This window comes from Apodemus sylvaticus, chromosome 7 (assembly GCF_947179515.1).
Source record: "Apodemus sylvaticus chromosome 7, mApoSyl1.1, whole genome shotgun sequence".
NCBI lineage: Eukaryota > Metazoa > Chordata > Mammalia > Rodentia > Muridae > Apodemus > Apodemus sylvaticus.
In genome coordinates, this window is record NC_067478.1 from 78,431,215 (window position 1) to 78,450,298 (window position 19,084).

Genomic DNA, 19,084 nt, shown 5'->3' on the forward strand with positions numbered 1-19,084 from the left:
GCCCTGAGCTTTGTCTAAATCAAAAACAAGCAAACAAAAAAAAAAAAAAAACAAGCAAGGCTACATTTGAAAGCGCTGATTTAAGTCAAACCTCCGCTCCACCAAAACATCAAAATTCTTTTTTAACGTATTAATCAACTTCTGTGACTTTTTGAATTGCAGAGACTTCAAACATCATAAACAGTCCACTCCATTTTCCTTTTGGACATGCACACACATGCACATGGGCACACACACATATGACAAGAGATTAAACTTAGGACCTTGTTCATGCTAGGCAAGTATTCTACCACTGACTAGTTCTTACCATTTATTTTAGGCTAGAATCCAACTAAGCTTCACCAACTAAGGGTGGGTTTGAATTCACTATGTAGCCCAGACTGGCCTATCCTTCTGCCTCAGACGCCAGAGTACCTGAGATTACAGGCACAGCATCCTAGCTAGAACTGAGCTAGGAGTGTTAAGGAAATGAAGAAAGACAGATGCACAGACAAACATATATTGAATCTGGGATCAGGTTCTCCAACACCTCAGCATGTTTTTGTTTTTGTTTTTAAGATTTATTTATTTATTTTATGTATGTGAGTACACTGTAGCTGTCTTCAGACACACCAGAAGAGGGCGCCAGATCCCATTACAGATGGTTGTGAGCCACCACGTGGGAATTGAACTCAGGACCTCTGGAAGAGCAACAGTCAGTGCTCTTAATTGCTGAGCCATCTCTCCAGCACATCAGCATGTTTGTTAGATACAGCACAGGGGTTGGTCTTGGTGGGAGGTTCTGTGTTGGGCTTTGAACACTGGTGAGGAGGAAGCCCAAGTCTTTGTACACACTGATTGATCACTCATAAACATCCATATTTAAAAGGCTGAGCCCATATCAAAGGACACATTCATTCGGGATTTCAGTCACACTGGGCTTTCTACAGGCTGGCACAACTAGGGCTGGTTAATTGTCTAAGACTTCCCTCCTCGGTAAAGCTCTGACTTGTCCATTCAGCCATCTCTTGGGGCACTTTCTGTGCCCCCTCTTCCACACACAACTCTCTTTTGTAACAGACTGACACTAGAACCTGAACGTCAATGAGGAGCCTCAAAAGAATTCCAGGTATGGACTGACCAGGTCGGATTTCTATAGAATCCTCTCCAGCCTTTGTTATCCCTCCACACTTGGATTCATGTGTTTTAAGGTGTACTGGGTGCTTTTTGTCTTTTCTGTGAAGTTTCTGGCCCTCTAAAAATCTAGATTAAGTCCTTTAAATTGCCAAAGAGGTGGCTGGAAGTGAAGCAGATTATGAGGGGCCTTGAGAATTCTATCCTGTAAATGACAGGAAATTATTGCTGGCTTTTGAGATGGGGAGGGGAAGCAGGTCACAGGATGAAAAGAGCATAGTTACTAGTAGGATACAGAATGGTCTGCAGGATTGGAACAACGTGAGATAGTAAAATACAATGCTTAGCCTTCTGATAACTGTCTGAGAACAAGAATTAATCAGAGTAACAGTGGCTAAGACTTACTGAGGGCTTTCCATGTGTCAGGCCTGGACTAAAACTTTGTCTACACATATTGTTGGGGCTTTGTGTAAGCTCCACCCCACACCTACCTGGCAATAGCCAGGTATGCCCCGCCCCAGAGATCTGGCCCACTATAAGAAGGGCTACTTGCTCCTCCTCTCCCTCTTTGCTCACCGCTCTCCCACACGCTTACCTCTCTGCCCCTGGGGCTCTTCCCCCCTCTCCACGTGGTCATGGCCGGCCGCCTCCACACTCTCTCTCTCTCTCTCTCTCTTTCTCTCTCCTCTCTCTCTCCCTCTCTCCCTCTCTACCACTAACTCCCATCCCCTATTCTGCTGAATAAACTCTATTCTATACCATGTCCGTGTTCACTGACTCCCTCACTGACTCGACTCCCCTTCATTTTTACTCCTTCACATATCTCCTTCAGTTATCACAGCCCTATGAAGCGGTCACTCCCATGCCCATTTTCCCAAGATGGGGAGGAGTTCGGAATCCAGCGTACTCTGTGGAGTTCCGGGCTGATTAGGAGTATTCCAGGACGATACTCAACATGCCAAGAAAATACTGAAGATCGGAATTGTAGGTTTCAAAGATTTTCTTGGAGCCATAATCTTTTTTCTCTTTCTTTCTTTCTTTTATTTAGAGAATACTTTATTAGTTTTTGTAATCAAACCCACGTAGATAAGACCTTACATATTTAATACAGTGTGTTACCCCTGTACTAATGGAAAAAAAATTAAGTTCAACATTTCTTCTTTCTTGTTTGGTTCGGTTTCTGTTTATTTAAGACAAGGTCCCTCTATGAATTCTATGAATTCCTGGCTGTCCTGAAACTTGCTCTTGTAGCCCAGGCTGAACTTAGAGATCCTCATCCCTCTGCCTCCCAAGTGCCAGGACTAAAGGTATACCCCATACACCCAACCTGGAACCATATTTTCTAAGGGGAATTCATTCAGCTGCCTCGTAGCTGCTGGCCAGTGAGGAATGAGTCCAATTTTGGGTCACTGGAAGCAGAAGCTACAAGCAGGGGTCAGTGGAGATTTTGTAGTCCCGAACTGGGGAGAGGACATTGAGTGCTCCATGCGAATCACTCAGCCATCTGGTTTATACCAGAAAGAGGATTAGGTAATACATTCATTCAGAATCTACGCCTCTTCCTCACATATTCATTCTAGTAGCAAGAATAAGAGAGCATTACGTTTCCCTACATTTCAGGTTCCAAAAGCCTCTAGGATTCAAATCCACATTGAGAACATATGAAACTAGTACCAATTATCTTGACAGTGAAACTCAAACCTGAGTATGGTGGGACAAACGTAAGGGACGAACCTTGACTCCCTTACGAAGGGGATATTTCAAAGGCCGCACGATACAGTGAGGCATGTTTCCTATGGAAACTCAGAGGTCCTTTTGTATCTCAGGTTTCTTTATAAACTGAAGCTTGCAGCATCTTCAAAAGAAGCTTCAAATCCCAAAGGTGAGATAAGTCTCACCTGGAGCCAGTGTGTCTTTCTGCCCTTTGGCTGGGAACAATCACTTGGGAATCATTCCACCAGGTGGCTTCCAAGGTCCAACCTACTAGGTTGAAATCTGACACTGACAGACTCCCTGGGAGCTGCTGCGGTTCGCTCAGCCGGGAACCAGGAAATGCGCAAACTTTTTTATGTCTGAAAACCAGCTGGGCTCCCTGGGAGACACATCCGCCATGGGAAACCGGCTGTGCTGTGGGGGAAGCTGGTGAGTAGGGCCGAAAGGTGGAGGGGACCACCTCCGGTGGTGAATCTGAAACCCTGAGAATCAGACAGCCTGGAGACCGTGCCTTCCGCCACTTGCCACGTCTGGGGTCGTACACAGAGCGGTACCTTAGGACGCTTAGAAAACACAGCAAGCTGGAGAGTGGCCAGAGGTTGGCTGCACTGGTGGACCAGTCTTGTTTCTCTCCTCTCTCCTTTCCTTCTGATGCTTTCCTTTTCATTCTTCCTTAGAACAAAATAACGGGAGCATTCGAGTGCTCTTTAGGTGCAGTCTCTTTCTAAGCTCTAAGTTAATTGTCCCAGCTCTCATGTGAGTGAGTGGTCTTGCTGTTGCTCCCATCTTGGCGGGTTAAGGAGCGGAGGCTCAGAGAGGTTAGTGTCTGTCATGTGGCTAGTAACTTAACAGGTAAAACAGGATTCCAAGTGCGGAGGCTAGACTTCAGGGCCCATACTTTCCTCACTAGGTAATCAGAGATGTGACCATGGATTGAGCAACCGGATTTGGACAAATGTTTGTTTGAAACTGCAGAAGTGGGAAGGAAGGGTATCTATTGGAAATGTGAATATAACTTTCAAGCTATTTGCCGTGTGGTTTCAGTCAGTCCGGTCATTTCTCGGGGTCCTTGCCTTTAAAAAATATACAGTCCCTATTATTTGCCTCATAGGTTGGTTTTGAGAGCAAAAGCTAGTAAAAACAAAAAATAAAAAAAAAAAAATAAAAACAACAGCAGCAACAACAACAAAACCCACAGAATAATAGCTCACTTGTGTTTTTTGTAACTTTCCCCTCAGGGTGTTCACCACCACTACAAACTCCCAAATATGGCTTAATCTTGTCAGCTGTCTCTTAGCTACTGATTCCATGTCTGGGGCAGAGTTCAAAGACTACTTATGTACAAGTAAACATTGTATGTAGAGAGAAAAGTGAGATATACTGGAAAGCACCTAAAATTTGAAAACAAGACTGGACTCCAGTCCTGTGCCTGCTAGTTTTTTTAATCTAGATGGTTATTAAGCAAATATTAACGGAGCATGTGCTAGGTACCAGGAAGTGACAGACTCAGAAGTCAGGAATAAAAGGAAATTTGGCTAAACATGGTGGTGAATGCCTTTGACCCAACTATTGAAAGGCACAGACAAGCCATTCCAGGATAGCCAAGGTTACAGAGTGAGATCCTGTCTCAAAAAACAAAACAAAACAAAACAAAAACCCAAAATAGACAAATAAATAGGACCCTGCCTATATGTGTATATTTTACTTTTTTGTTTGATTTTTGAGACAGGTTCTCTCTATGTCATCCTGGAACTCTTTATGTAGACAAAGCTGACCTTGAACTCGCAAGAGTCTGCCTGACTCTGCCTCACCAGTGCTGGGATTAAAGGCCTGTACCATTACACCCAGCCCTGATTTCCTTAATTTTAGAGGGGGATTTTGATCTGTAGCCCTGATTGGTCTGTAACTCACTACACAGACCAAGTTGGCTTTGAACTTGTGGCAATCCCTATGCCCCTGCCTCCCAAGTGCTGGGATTGCAGGCAAGTCTTGTGTCTCTGCCTTTTGCTGATGTTCATAATATACGTTATGGGTCATGCTTAATATCTTACACTATTTTATTTAATCCTTAATAACAATTCCATGATGTTTAGATTCTATTAACAATTTTCATTTTATTACTAAGAACGTAGAGGAAGCTCAGAAAGGTTAAAAACCTGTAGGAAGTCTCTCCGTTAAACATAGTCATTCTGCCGGGCGGTGGTGGTGCATGCCTGTAATCCCAGCACTCTGGGAGGCAGAGGCAGGTGGATTTCTGAGTTCGAGGCCAGCCTGGTCTACAGAGTGAGCTCTAGGGCAGCCAGGGCTATACAGAGAAACCCTGTCTCAAAAAAACCAAATCCCAAAAAAAAAAAAAAAAAAAAAAAAAAAATAGTCATTCTAATTCCAGAGCCCATTCTAACAACACTGTGCTAAACATTCTAACCAAAATTTGGTTTGTACCTTAAAATACAAGTGGAATCGGGCAACTTTTTTGTTTCTTATTATCATATTAAAAACCCAGAGTTCAACATGATATGAAAGTTGATAATCTCTCTTATAGAATATTTATTATTGCCATTTTTGATATAGAAGTAGTAAGCATTTACTGCAGAAAATTTAGAAAATAAGCAAGTATAAAATAAAAAAAGATCCTAAGGAGCTGGAGAGATGGCTCAGCAATTCAGAGCACTGGCTGCTTTTCTAGAGGATCCTGGTTCAATTCCCAGCACCCACATGGCAGCTCACTATTCTCTGTCCCTTCTCCAGTTCCGGGGGACCAGCATTCTCATATAGACATACGTACAGGTAAAACACCAGTGCTTATTAGATAGATAAATAAGTTTTTTTTTTTAAAAAGAGAGATCATAGGGAAGTCAAGAACATTTTCATGTGTCTCCATGTTGTCCTTTAAAGTTTTGGTTTTAAGTGTGTGTCTGGAGGGTGAGGGAAGGCATTGGATGCCCAGGATCTGTAGTTACAGGGGGTTGTGAAGCACCAGACATGGGTGCTGGACACTGAACTTGGGTCCTCTGCAAGAACAGTATGTATTCGTAACCACTGAGCCAGCCTTCATGCTATTTTGAAACATGCACAGTTTTTAATCCATGTCTTTTTATTAGCTTATTTAAAAATGAAGTGAAAATTTACCATGCTATTAGGTGTTCTCCCAGCATCCTTTTCAAAGTGGCTACCTGGCTTACCACTGTCAATGTCTACCATTTACTTAGTCATTCATCAATATTGATCATTTAGGGTGTTTCCTATTTTGAAGTATGATGCTGCAATAAGACACCATATCTGTACGGTCATGTACTGGGATACAAGACTGCTACTCTAGACAGTAGATGCATTTATGTTTAAGGGAAGTTATCCTTATTGCCAATTGCATCCTTAAAGGATTGTTTCCAGTTTTAGTCTTATGACCACTGTGGAAGATGGCCCATTTAGATGCTTTAAGTCTAATCTCAAACTAATTCTGTCACCTAGAGCTATCAGGTTGTGTCCAGGTTCTATGAAATATCCAACTCAGAAATAAGCTCTACTCACTAAAACTGGATGACTCTGGTCCTGTATTCTCCCATTAATGTTCTCTCTGTCCACTTCAGCACAAACAAGCAGGAAAACAGGAAAGTGACAGGGGGCAAGGCATTGGTTCCAATGACCCGACTCTGACCCAAACGAGAGCTGAAGGAGCAGAGGAAGAATCTGGGAGACTGGCAGAAGCCTTCTTTCTGCCACTCCACCTTTAGTGTTTAGCTAGACCAACTCCCTAGTCCTCAGCAAGTCACCTCAAAACTGAAAATCACTCCAAAACAGGGCTCTTTATCAAACAGTGTGGAAAAATCCTGATTCCCCCACCCTGTGGTAGTACAGTCGTCATGATTTAGACGTCTGCTTATCTCTCTCTTCCTCTCTCTTTAATTTCCATGAGAAGGAAACTTCCTGAGGAGAGTCAAAATCAGACAGATGGGACTCTTGTCAGATTTGGAAATATACTGGCAAGAATAGGCATCTAAAGAAAATTTGAAAGTATTCACCCTGTTTCCTCAGACAAGTGTATCAGTCATGTAGACATGTAGGCTCTGCTAGGGACCCCAGGAGCAAGGTTGCTGAGTCACTCCCCAAAGCTAGTGTTCCCAGTTCTGTAGACATGGTGCTCCAAAGGGCATTAAAGGTTAAGCATCTCTCACTTTGTCTGTTAACTAAAAACAAGGACAGGGAAGTAGGAAGGGGAGACACTTACTGGAACAGAGCTCCGAAGGGCCTCGACTAGGTAGCCCTGGTTGTGACAGCTTCTATGACTCCCAGAATGGAAGTCTCATGTTTCCAAAGACAACCCACACCCCACACACCTTAAAAAAATAGCAATGAAGACACAGCCTCTGGATCCAGGAATATATTCCATAATTTGGCAGATTTCCCTCAGTCTCTACTGGGATTAGCTTGATAGACAATCCCAGAATAGACTTCAAGCCAGTAACATAGGCATGCAGTGCCTGGTTGCCTAAACCAGTATTTTGGGTTTGGTTATCTCAGTTTTGCCGCTGCACTTTCCAGAGTCATCCATCTAGGAGAGGCATTGTATATCCTTGGCAAGTATGTCCAGGCTGACTCTGGCACAGAGTGAATCTTTGGGGTGGTGGTGGTGGGGGGGGGGATGTCATCCAAAAATGTGAAGATCACAGAACAAATGTGACAGGGACAATGTACAGAGCTCTTCCTGCACACGGGTGATCTGTTTCTTTCCACAGGAGCTGCCCGTCGACTTTCCAGAAGAAAAACAAAACAGGTAAGAGGGGAGAGGGTATAAAGAGCAAGGGAAATCAGAGAAGAGAGTAAAACCTTGGAGAAGACAGAAAAGACATAACCTTGGACAAGACAAAGGGGAGGCGATATGACAAAAAGAGTCTTTAGTTTACTGAGTCTGAGGCTAGCTCCTAACCTGTCGGCCTTACCTTTCCCATTACTTCAAGAGACAAAGTTGGTTGCTCTGCTTTTATCTACTTACAACTTACAATTGAGCACTTGTATGCGAGCTGCTCTGTAGGTTCCCAGTGAGGAAGAGAGGCCCAGAGAAGGGTTCCAAGAGCTCTGGAAGAGCAGAAAATCAACGGTGAGAGGCAGATACATGTAAATACATAATCATAATATCTGCTGGTACTACAACAGAATACAGAAAAACAAAACAAAACCCGGAAGCCATGGGATTAACTCAATTCCTAGGTCAACACAAAAGGGTGCCAGCAGGGCCAGAGGAGTTATCTCATGCAAACACTTGGGAGAGAAATGGCTTGGTTGAAAGCGGTCCACTGGTATAGCCCAGCACACACTACATTTTTGTAGTATTCTGTAGCCTCATATGACTTCCCAGGTACACGGTAGATTTCCCAAGGCAGAGGAAATAGCTTACTCATCCTTATCGCCCGGAGCACGGCCCAGAGCCTAGCACGGGATGAGCTGTCATTGCATAGTCATGGAACTATGAGGGCTGATCAGCAAGGAGGATGGAAGATAGGTGTGGGTCAGATTGGATATCCTCAGGAGTTTGGAGTGGGTGGGTTAGTAGATAGGAGACAAGCAGGAGCTCGGCCAGGGAGGTCGCCTAGACTCCCACGCCAATAGATGAATAGACATTTGAAGAGAGGCAGTCTCAGTAGAGGTGGGGGGTGGGGAAGAGAGATTGAGTTTAAAGCTGGCTTTCTTTCCCCACAGGGAGCCAAGCAAGACCCACATTGAAGCAGCAACAGCTATGGCAGAATGGCACAAAGGAAATGGTAGGCCCTGTCCCCTCTCAGGCCCACTCGGGTGGCAGTTCCCAGCGCTCAGCCTTTTTTCCCTGAGACAGATTCATCTCAATCCCCTGTAGAAATTGCTTGTGTCAGGCTGGGGAGATGGTTCAGAAGGTAAAGTTCTTACTTGCAAGCTTGACTATCTGAGTTCAGATCTCCAGATCCCACATAAAAGCTGGAGGCAGTAACAGAAGCTTCCATAATCCCAGCACATCCCTCCTGGGAGATGGGAAACAGAGCCGGAAGTCTCAGGACAGTTTCCAGCCTACTGGCCTGGTTTGTGCAGCGGCAAACAAGGAAGAACCTGCCTCTAACAAGATGGAATGTAGGGACCCTCTTCCAGGGTACACAACACACACACACACACAGAGAGAGAGAGAGAGAGAGAGAGAGAGAGAGAGAGAGAGAGAGAGAGAGAAACTCATGTGTTTGTCACCTGGCTTCCCAAAGGAACACAGTAAGGGGACCCCCCCCAACCCCAGTCTAACTGGTCCTGCACAGGAACCTCCCTTAATTCTGTTGATTTCTGCCAGGACTATGAAACGACAGCACCAACGTATGAGCAAGTGTTACACCCTCCTGCATCTCAAAAGAAAAGTTCAGACTCCGCATCGGAGGAGAATGACTTGCATTATGCGGACATTCATGTGCTCAGGCAAATGCGGCCATACTCTCTCAAGAAGGTGAAGTGCCAGCATTCAGAATCCGCTACAGAGTACGCCACCCTTCGATTTCCCCAGGCCACACCTCAGTACGACAGCAACAACGGAACCCTGGTGTGAGCCCTTGGGAGAAGTTCCGATTTCTACGATTTTACCATCCTGTGGGGATAAGCTACTGTTCTTGAGAGCAAGGACGTTGGCCATGTTTTAATCTTAAAGGACAACCAGAGCATCTGGGATTATGGCCCCCCCCCATCTCCACTATGAATCTTTTAGTTTGCCACTGTTGTGGTAAGGCTAACTATGGATGGACTGAGTTCTAAAAAATATTTATGTGCAAAACGGTTGTCCTTTGACCCCTAACGTTATTTGGATTCTCGAATGCAGCAAGAACCTTCTATGCACTTTGGCTGTTTCTGATAGGAGTTATTTAATATTTGATTTTGTTTGGGCTTTTTGTTTTTTGTTGTTGTTTTGATTTTTTGTCTTGGTTGTTGTTGTTGTTGTTTTTTTTGTTTTGTTTTGTTTTTTTTTTTTTCTGAGAAGTAGGATCTCACGTAGTCCAGGCTGGCCTGGAACTTGCTACATCACTGAAGATGGCCTTGAAATCACGATCTATCCCAGCCTCTTATTACCAGTGCTGGGGTTACAGATGTGGCCACACTGCTAGCTAATTATATCCCGTTTATACAGCTATACCCCAAAGCCGAAGAGAAACGCTCTGGGGAAATTTTCTGAGCCTTTGCACACAGCCCCGGGACTACTGTGGGCAATGAGCCTAATAGCTAGGTAGAGGCGCCAGGCCTTATCACAGAGATGGGACTCCAACCATTGAGCCACTGAGCCATTGAGCCGCAAAGACTTCAAAGTGTTGACACCAACAGCCTGGAGACGACATCCTGGAGAAACTCTCCTGGCAGGGCCGAAGAACCTTTAGAATCAATTAATAAATAGTATGTAGAACAGGCTGGTGATTGATTGTTACTGGGGCTGAGTTTTATAAGGTGTCCCAGTCCACACTATGGAAGGATTCTTCTGATCAGCGGTTGGGGTAGGGGGGGGGTTGTGAACAGACGGCAAGCTCCCATTGGTTGAAAACGGGCAGTAGGCGGGACTAAGTGAGCGGGGTGGGAATAAGGAGATGCCGGGCAGGAGGCTGGGAGGAGGTTCTGGTCCGGATGCTGGAAGGCGGGTCCAGAGTGGCAGGGGCGGGTTCTTGGTCGGCTGGAGGCGGGGCCTGGAAGACAGGAGCGGAGCCAAGGCTTGCTAGGGCTGGCTCTTGTCCAGGGAAGGCAGGCCCGACGCAAGCCTCCGTGTCACCATGGCAGCAGGAACGCGCAGCTCGGTAAAAGTGCCGGCTAGCCAGGAAGATGCTGAACCAAACGGACAGATAATTTATGAGGTAGGTGCCAAAAAATGCTGAGTAGCTGAGAAATATCGTTACCACCTGTTGAGCTTCCAGATCGGCAGTAGGGACATGCAGCAGAAACAAGGATGTGAAGGGAAAAAAACGCAGAAATTTTCGGTCTGAGCTCTTGAACTCTGTAGAGTCTTAGTGTGCAGTTCCTGTTTCAGACTTTAGAGCTTAGAGATGAGTTGTAACTCATTCCCCTTTCTTAGCCCGTCGTACCATTCTCCCCAAATATACCTGTTGATTCGATAAGAGGGTGATTTCTTTAAGATGGATACTGAAAGGGAATTGCAACACGCGCGCGTACACACACACACACACACACACCACATTAGTTTGCTATTATCAACCTTATAGAGAACCAATGCAAATGTACAACGGTTGTAGTATCACATAAAATTCAGTAGTAGTCGTCGTTGTAGTGGTCGCCACTGCTGCTGCCTCCGCCGCCACCATCACCACCTCCACCACCTTTACAGCAACTGCTAGCCTTTTTGTCTGACACCGACCCAGTTAGTGCAAGTGGGTTTAGAAGAGGGGGGGTGGAAAACTACCCTAGCTGCAAATTGGTAGCGCACCTCCATGGTTTATTTTCTTTGTGTTAGTTAGGAGGTAAACAAAATAACCCTTTTCAAGGGTTCTTAATTATAAAGGTCAAATAAAATGTTGTAGGCCACACTGTGTTAACATAAAAGTCTGTAGACAAATTCTGCTGTAGAATTTTAAGTGCAGAGCCATGTGTGTGTGGCATGTGTATCTGTGATCTCGCACTTAGAATGTGGAGACAGGGTGATCATGAGTTCAGCCATTGTCTATTACAGAGAAAATGGGTGGGCAGCCTAGGTTACATGGGACCCTTTCTCAACCTCTCACACCCTGTTTCAGTGTATATGCTTCCTGCAGGGGTTAAAAGTTCCTGAGGATGGGGCTGGAGAGATGGCTCAGTGGTTAAGAGCACTGGCTGCTCTTCCAGAGGTCCTGAGTTCAATTCCCAACAATCACATGGTGGCTCACAACCATCTGTAATGAGATCTGACACGCTCTTCTGGTGTGTCTGAAGACAGCTACGGTGAACTTTCATATCATAAATAAATATTTAAAAAGAAAGACTTTAAAAAAAAGTTCCTGAGGATAAAAATAAAAGTAAGTGGGCTGGTAAGACGGCTCAGCAGGTAAGAGCACTGACTGCTCTTCCGAAGGTCCTGAGTTCAAATCCCAGCAACCACATGGTGGCTCACAACTATCCATAATGAGATCTGATGCTCTCTTCTGTTGTGTCTAAAGAAAGCTACAGTGTACTTTCATATCACAATAAATAAATCTTTTGTCTTTGGTCCGGAGCAAAGCAGGGCTGGAACAAGTAGAGGTCCTGAGTTCAGTTCCCAGGAACCACATGATGGCTCACAACCATCTGTACAGCTACAGCATACTCATATACATAAAAAAATAAAATAAAATCTTAAAAAAATAAAAGTAAGTTTAAAGAGTTTCTGAAGAATGAAAAATGTGTCCAGAGCAGATAATCTGGTATACAAGTGTAGGAAAGACTGGGTGTCGGGGGAGGTGGTGGAGACTAGCGCAAAGAAAGCATCCTTCTTATTGTTAAAATTGTTTTAAAGTGTCCCTGAAGAACTAGAGAGACGGCTCAGCTATCAAGGGCGGTTCCTGCTCCTCCACAGGACCTGAGTTAGCTCACAACTTGCAGTAACTCCAGCTCCAGGGGACCCATCCCATCTTCTGACCTCCACTGTCACCAACCACCTGCCTCTACCCAGCCCCTACACACAGACACACAAATAAAAGAAAACATGCAGCCGAGATGACTCTCTTGCCATTACAGTATCTTAGCTGCTCATCAGGGTCCTAAGTCTGACACTTCAAGATGACTTAAGTGGATAGAGTAAAGGGAGTGACCTGACTCCTCGTAAGTTAATTTAGCTTTTGAATTCTTCGCCTATGTATTTTCACAGATCTCCTTTTCCTATTTTAAGGTGGCTCTGAATCGGATCTTCTAGGGAATCTGAAGATGGGGACTCAAGTGGTTATGAGAGTCTGTAACTCCTCTATGCCTGGAGCACCCTCTGTAAGTGCTGGTATATTGTCAGGAGTTTGGTCACCTCACGGGAACGTCTGTGTAGAGCCTAGAACAAGATATTGCCTTTCTTTCTTGCTCTTTTTCCTTGTAGAAATTCTACCTCATTTCTAGAGCATCAATTCATTATTTTTTTCTTGGAATTAATAAGACCAGAGAGAGGTTGGAAAACTCTAATCAGTATATATGCACTATTTAAAAGATCTCAAAAAGCTGGGTGTGGTGGTACACGCCTGTAATCCCAGCACTTGGGAGGCAGAGGCAGGCAGATTTCTGAGATTGAGGCTAGCCTGGTCTACAGAGTGAGTTCCAGAACAACTAGGGCTACACAGAGAAACCCTGTCTCTAAAAACCAATAAATAAATAAATAAATAAATAAATAAATAAGTAAATAAATAAATAAATAAATAAGATCTCAATACAGTTTCTTCAAAAATAATGTTAATTACAGAGCCTTTGAGAAACATAGCAAATTATGATTAAAAAATTTAAGAACTAGCCGAGCAGTACAGTGGTGATGTATGCCTTTAATTCCAGCACTTGGGAGCAGATCTCTGAGTTTGAGGCCAGCTGGGCTGCAGAGTGAGTTCAAGGACAGCCAGTATTTCACAGAGAAACCTTGTCCCCATACCCCAGAAAAACCCTATCCTACAAGTTTCCCATCCAGAAGCAAACTGTGAATATCCAGTCAATATTATAGTCTTTTCATTTATGCAAATGTTTTCTGAGATCCTATTATATGCAAATTTTGATATTACTAACTCATGATATGTATATTTGTCTTGTAGTTTTATTGTTCTCTTATTTTTTGTGTATGGGTGTTTTGCCTCTAAGTATGTCTGTGAAGCACATGCCTAGTGCTGACAGAGGCTAGAGGAGGGTGTTCAGCACCTTGGAACTGAAGTTACAGACAGCTGAGAGCTGGTATCAACTAATCAACCCCGGGTCTTCTGGAAGACCAGCCAGGTTCTTACGGGATGTGCTGAGCCATCCCTCCAGTCCCTGCTGGCATTAAATCCTAGTCTGGCCTTAAAATCACTGTGTACCTCACAGTGTGGCAAAATCTCCTGCCTCAGCTTTTGAGGATCTGGGATTACAAATAGGCACTACCACACCCAGATTCGCTATAGTTATCCTGGCTGTTGATCAGTCCTCGTTCATTGGGTTTTTGAATCTCTCCACCAATCACATTGAAAATAAGCAACCTGGGGGCCGGAGAGACAGCTTCACAGTTAAGAGCGCTGACTACTTTTGCAAAAGACCTGGGTTTGGTACCCAGCACTCACCGCTGCCTTTAATTCCAGTTCTAAGATGTCCTCTTCTGATCTCTATGGGACCAGGAACACATGTAGTGTGTTCCAGGCAAAGCATCCATAGATTTAAAGGAGAAAATAAGCCAATATAAGACTACTTTTAAAAGATAAGAACTTTATTTTTTAATTATAGATTGGTATTTTATTTTTCCCTTAAACCCATATTTTATTATGTATGATACAACTTGTATATTAGATAACATTATAATGGGATTATTTGATAGTGTTTTAATGAAGGACAGTATTTTTAACATTTTGCTTATGTGTGTATGAGAGAGAGAGGCAGAGGGAGAGGGAAGGAGAAGGAGAGGGAGAAGGAGAAGGAGAAGGAGAAGGAGAAGGAGAGGGAGAAGGAGAGGGAGAGAAGGAAATCAAATGGAACTCTTGGTTCTCTGCAATGGCAGCACTCTTAACCGTTGGGCCATCTCTCCCCACCAGCTAGAGTTTCAAACAGAATAAAAAAGGAAACATTTTCAGGCTATAGAAGAACCCTTCTCCACAGGAAGAAAAAGTTAAACATAACTTCTTCTAAGTGGATCAGTGTGGCAATACACTCAGTGACTAGTTGTGTCTTGTTCCTACCAAACTGATGGACAGTGGGGTCGAAGAGAAAACCTAGTGCCCACAGCCACATCCTTGGAGGAAGAGCACATTTTGGATTATTTTTCAATGCAAAGGTGGTTCTTGTTGCTTGAATACAAAGCAAGTTGGTTCCATTTATCCAGGCATGAGCATTGTACAGAATAAGGAAGAATGGTGAGTTCAGATTTTGCGCACATCCTTCAGAGGGCTGCTGAACATCAGAATATGGATTCTAAGATGTGAGGACCCTGAGCCTGAATGAAAGATTTTACCAGTAATTAGTACCAGGGAGGTCGGTGGTGAGGATGGGCCATGCGGAAGCATGGGAGCACTATTTTCCTAGTTGAGAGACTTGAGCCACTTCCACAACATCCACCAGATGTCGCTGTCTTGGGTCCAGTTGTCAACTGTGGATGTTTGGCAGACAACCTGACACGTGATTTAGGAAAAAAAAAATTGTAGAACTTATTTCTGAATCATTTGCTTTGGCGACTCTGCTTGGGAATGATTTATATCGAGCCCCTGCCATCTGGTGGTTACTTTGGCAACATTCTACCAGACTCTCACCACTCCGTCCTGTTTTTCCTTCTGCCCATTTCTGGCTGACGCATCACCCTGTGCTCTCTGTCCCTTTCATCAGATGTTGAGTTCTTGGGTTGTCTATTCTGCCCTCCACCCTGGTTTCTTACCTCAGTATGTGACGTGTACATATGAGTGGATCTTTCATTCTTCAAGTTCTTGCTAACGGAATAGTGCCCGGCACATAAACATATAATAAAGAGCCAACATATGTTTAACAAAAGAGTGCATGGGTAAGTGAAAAGAAAATACAAGAGGATACCATACATTGTACTTGGCTTGAGAATACAGTAAGAGACAAGGATAGACCCATAACCTTAGGCTCACTGTGATTAAGAGCTAACTGATCACAAACTGAGTACTGAAGGTTCTAGACCTTTGCATTTATCTGGTTTTGCTTGTTTGTTTTTTTCCAGTGACAGGAATTGAACAGATTCTCATACACACTAAGCAAAAACTTTACCACTGGGCTACATCAGCAGCCATTTTAATACACTATTTTGTTACATGATTTTATTAAATTGCCAGGCTAACCTTGAACCCTCTGTACCCTACTGAGACATTGAATATGTGAACCTCCTCAGTTTCCCGAGGAGCTTATAGGTCGGTGCTATCACACCTACCTTAGACCTTTGAGTTTTGTTTTATTTTATTTTATCATTTTTTGTGAGTTTTATACAGTCCAGGCTGTCCTAGAACTCACCACAACAATCATCCAACAATCACACTAAATTCTGGATTCTCCTGCAGCTACCTCCCAGGGCTAAAATTACAGGCATGTGCCACCATGCCTAGTTTGATCTTTGACTCTTTTAAGGTTTATTTTATATTATGCATATCAGTATTTTGTCATCTGTATGTATGTATACAACATGAGGGCTTGGTGTCCACGGAAGTCAGGAAGGATGTCAGCTCCCATGGGGCTGCTGGATGGTTGTGAGTCACCACATGGGCACTGGGAACCTAACCTAGGTCTTCTGCAAGAGTATCACGTGCCTTAAACCACCGAGGTACCTGCCCAGTCACACTGAAAAGCATGAGGGAATCCAGCCAGGTTTGTATTTAGCATCTTCAATGTGCCAGACTGTAAGCCTTCTTAGTTCTGGAATAAACAAGACGTGCAGAAGTCCTGCACAATAAACAAGACGTGCAGAAGTCCTGCACGAGTTTACTTATGAGTAAGGAGAAGCTAACGATAAATAAATAGTAAGCAAGATGTGGTGGCGGATGCCTTCAACTGCAGCACCCCGAAGACTAAGGCAGGAGGATAGCCTTAGTCTTGAAGTTATCCTTGATGGAAAAAAAAAAGGGCTGGGAGATAGCTCAGTAAAGTGTCTCCTCTGCAAGTACAAGGAGCTGAGTTCAAGCTCAGAACCCTTGTAAAGATGACAGTGTAGTAGTGTTCTCTTATAATCATAGCCCCGAGGAGGCAGAGACAGGGAGGCTCCAGGAGCTGGCTGCTCTGCCAGCGCAGCCTAACTGCTGAGTCCCAAGTACCAGTGAAAGCTCTTGTCTCAAAAAACAAGATGGTGGTACCTGACCTCTGGCCTCTACTTGTGTGAGTACACAAGCACATGAGTGCCTACATACATACATATGTACCTACATACATACATATGTACCCACATACATGCATATGTACCCACATGCATGCATATGTACCCACATGCATGCATATGTACCCGCATGCATGCATATGTACCCACATACATGCATATGTACCCACATACATGCATATGTACCCACATACATGCATATGTACCCACATACATACATATGTACCCACATACATACATATGTACCCACCCACTCCCCCCAACAAGGAAAGGACAAGTGAATGCGGAATATCCAAAGTGGTGATGAAGGCTATTGGGAAAATAAAAACAAATCAGACGAGACACCGAGGAGTGTGGCTATGAGTGGGTATTGCCGTTTAAAATAGAGCAGTAAGAGAAGGCCCGGGGTGGAAGGAACATTTGAGCAGGCGCATGAAGGAGGAGCAGGAACAAGCTGTGGGTGTGTGGAGATGAGTAAGACACACTCTAATCAAGAGCGGTTACACGAGGTCACAGAGGGCAGAGGTGGTGTGCTAAGTTAGCATGCACAAAAGCCCTGGCTTGATCTCAACACTAAAAGAATAAGAAAGGCAAAACCAAACCAAACCAAACAAACAAACAACCCCACAAAAACCAACAATAAAACAAACAAACAAAAAAAGTGTGCTCAAAGAAGTTTCACAGAGAACAAAGGTCGGAGGAGGCGTGCTAAGATGTGGGGATCAGGGGAATAAAATGTGGGACACTCAAAGGAGAGCCAGTGTGAAAACTCAGAGGTGAAAATGAGCCTTGGCAATCTGGGAGCCTTCCAGCCTGAACAGAGGGGATCCCAGGGGAGGCCCTCCGAGCCAGACACAAAGAATTTCTATTTGATGTGCTGCAGAAAGGAAGTGTGTAAAGACAATGGGCCCTGGGGTAGCAAGATGAATCTATTGTCTGAGAGTGATTATGATGAATATAGACTGGTGAGTGGAAGAATCTGGAGACAAAAGAGCAGTTTAGCCACTCAGTGTACAGGGCGGAGGGTTTAACTAGCACGCATGAGGCCCTGGGTTCAGCTCCCAGCACTGTAATAAGGAAATATTTGCACACGTAGAAAAACACACAGTTTAGAAGGTAGGGCATGTTTGCCATCTTGGCTGTTGGGTACAAGCCTGTGTGCATGTGTGTGTGTGTGTGTGTGTGTGTGTGTGTTCTGTCTCTGAATGTAAATGTGTAAATGTGAAAGAAATTGAAAAGCATGCAGCTCTTAAAGAACCCAGACAGTATGAGGAAACGAAAGGAAGAATGAGAAATGATTTCAGGGGTCATTGATTGTGCCGTTCTTAGTTTTAATTATTGGTTTATGCAAGCTGCCTTTCTGCTTCTCTTCATCATGAATGACAGCTGAAGTGGCTCTGTTGAATTTTTCATAGGTGTGAATCTCACACATCTTAGTTTTGCATAGAGAGAAGTCACAGGCAGTGTTTTCACCAAATGACAGCTTTGTTTAAGGCTTAATGTCTTAATTATGCAAACATGTTATTACATTTATTAATAGATGGTTCGAATGCATTTTCTTTTTTTGCTTTTTGGTTTTTTTTGGGGGGGGTTGTTTGTTTGTTTTTTTTGGATTTGGTTTTTTCGAGACAAGGTTTCTCTGTATAGCCCTGGCTGTTCTGGAACTTACTCTGTAGACCAGGCTGGCCTCGAACTCAGAAATCTGCCTGCCTCTGCCTCCCAGAGTTCTGGGATTACAGGCGTACGCCACCACCGCCCGGCCTCGAATGCATTTTCTAATGTTCCTTTCACTGGTTCATTCATTCATCTAGGAACATTAAGTCAGTGCCTTCTATGTTGCAAACATCAAAGCACTTTGCTGGGCTGAGCTCAGTGCCAGAGTACCTGTAGCCATGGGTTCAGTTCCCCGCTTCACCACTTAGTAATTAGGTCAGGAGCAAACATATTTATCCCCTAACCTCTCTTCAGATGCAAATAGCAATTGTTCATTGTAATTGTGACCATCATATGTATACATATTATTGATTCATATAGGACATAGAACATAGTGCAATGAGATCAGCTTTGCTATTCCATAGACATTTGAGTGGCTTTTAGTCTGTGGAAGAGGTACTTCCCATTGCTGCTAAGATGATGCAGGGCTGATGAGGTCCAACAGATGCAGAATCAAACAGAAGCAGGAACCTGTGGAAAGCAGTCTGCTGCGGTCAGTCCTTGCCTTCACCCAGCCTGCTGCAGCAGAAGGAAGGGGTTGCAGCTCCCAGAGTGCTTTGTGGCACTGCACTGTATGGA

At 44.1% G+C, this 19,084-nt stretch overlaps 1 protein-coding gene across 1 annotated transcript; it reads left to right on the top strand.

Annotated features, from left to right (window-relative positions):
• Positions 1-3,174: 3,174 nt before the first annotated feature.
• C7H11orf52 (chromosome 7 C11orf52 homolog) lies at positions 3,175-9,773 on the top strand. The gene is made up of 4 exons (XM_052188377.1): positions 3,175-3,255; positions 7,560-7,597; positions 8,521-8,582; positions 9,131-9,773. Exons 1-4 carry the CDS (start codon positions 3,182-3,184, stop codon positions 9,377-9,379), a joined length of 423 nt encoding a protein of 140 aa, XP_052044337.1. The 5' UTR covers positions 3,175-3,181; the 3' UTR covers positions 9,380-9,773.
• Positions 9,774-19,084: the final 9,311 nt, after the last annotated feature.

What these genes read in the sequence shown, in the direction of transcription:
- C7H11orf52 (XM_052188377.1), top strand. Translation starts at nt 3,182, where the DNA reads ATGTCTGAAAACCAGCTGGGCTCCCTGGGAGACACATCCGCCATGGGA. An exon ending in CCAGAAGAAAAACAAAACAG is followed by an intron (nt 7,598 to 8,520) that starts GTAAGAGGGGAG and finishes CTTTCCCCACAG; the next exon opens with GGAGCCAAGCAAGACCCACA. An exon ending in AGAATGGCACAAAGGAAATG is followed by an intron (nt 8,583 to 9,130) that starts GTAGGCCCTGTC and finishes GATTTCTGCCAG; the next exon opens with GACTATGAAACGACAGCACC.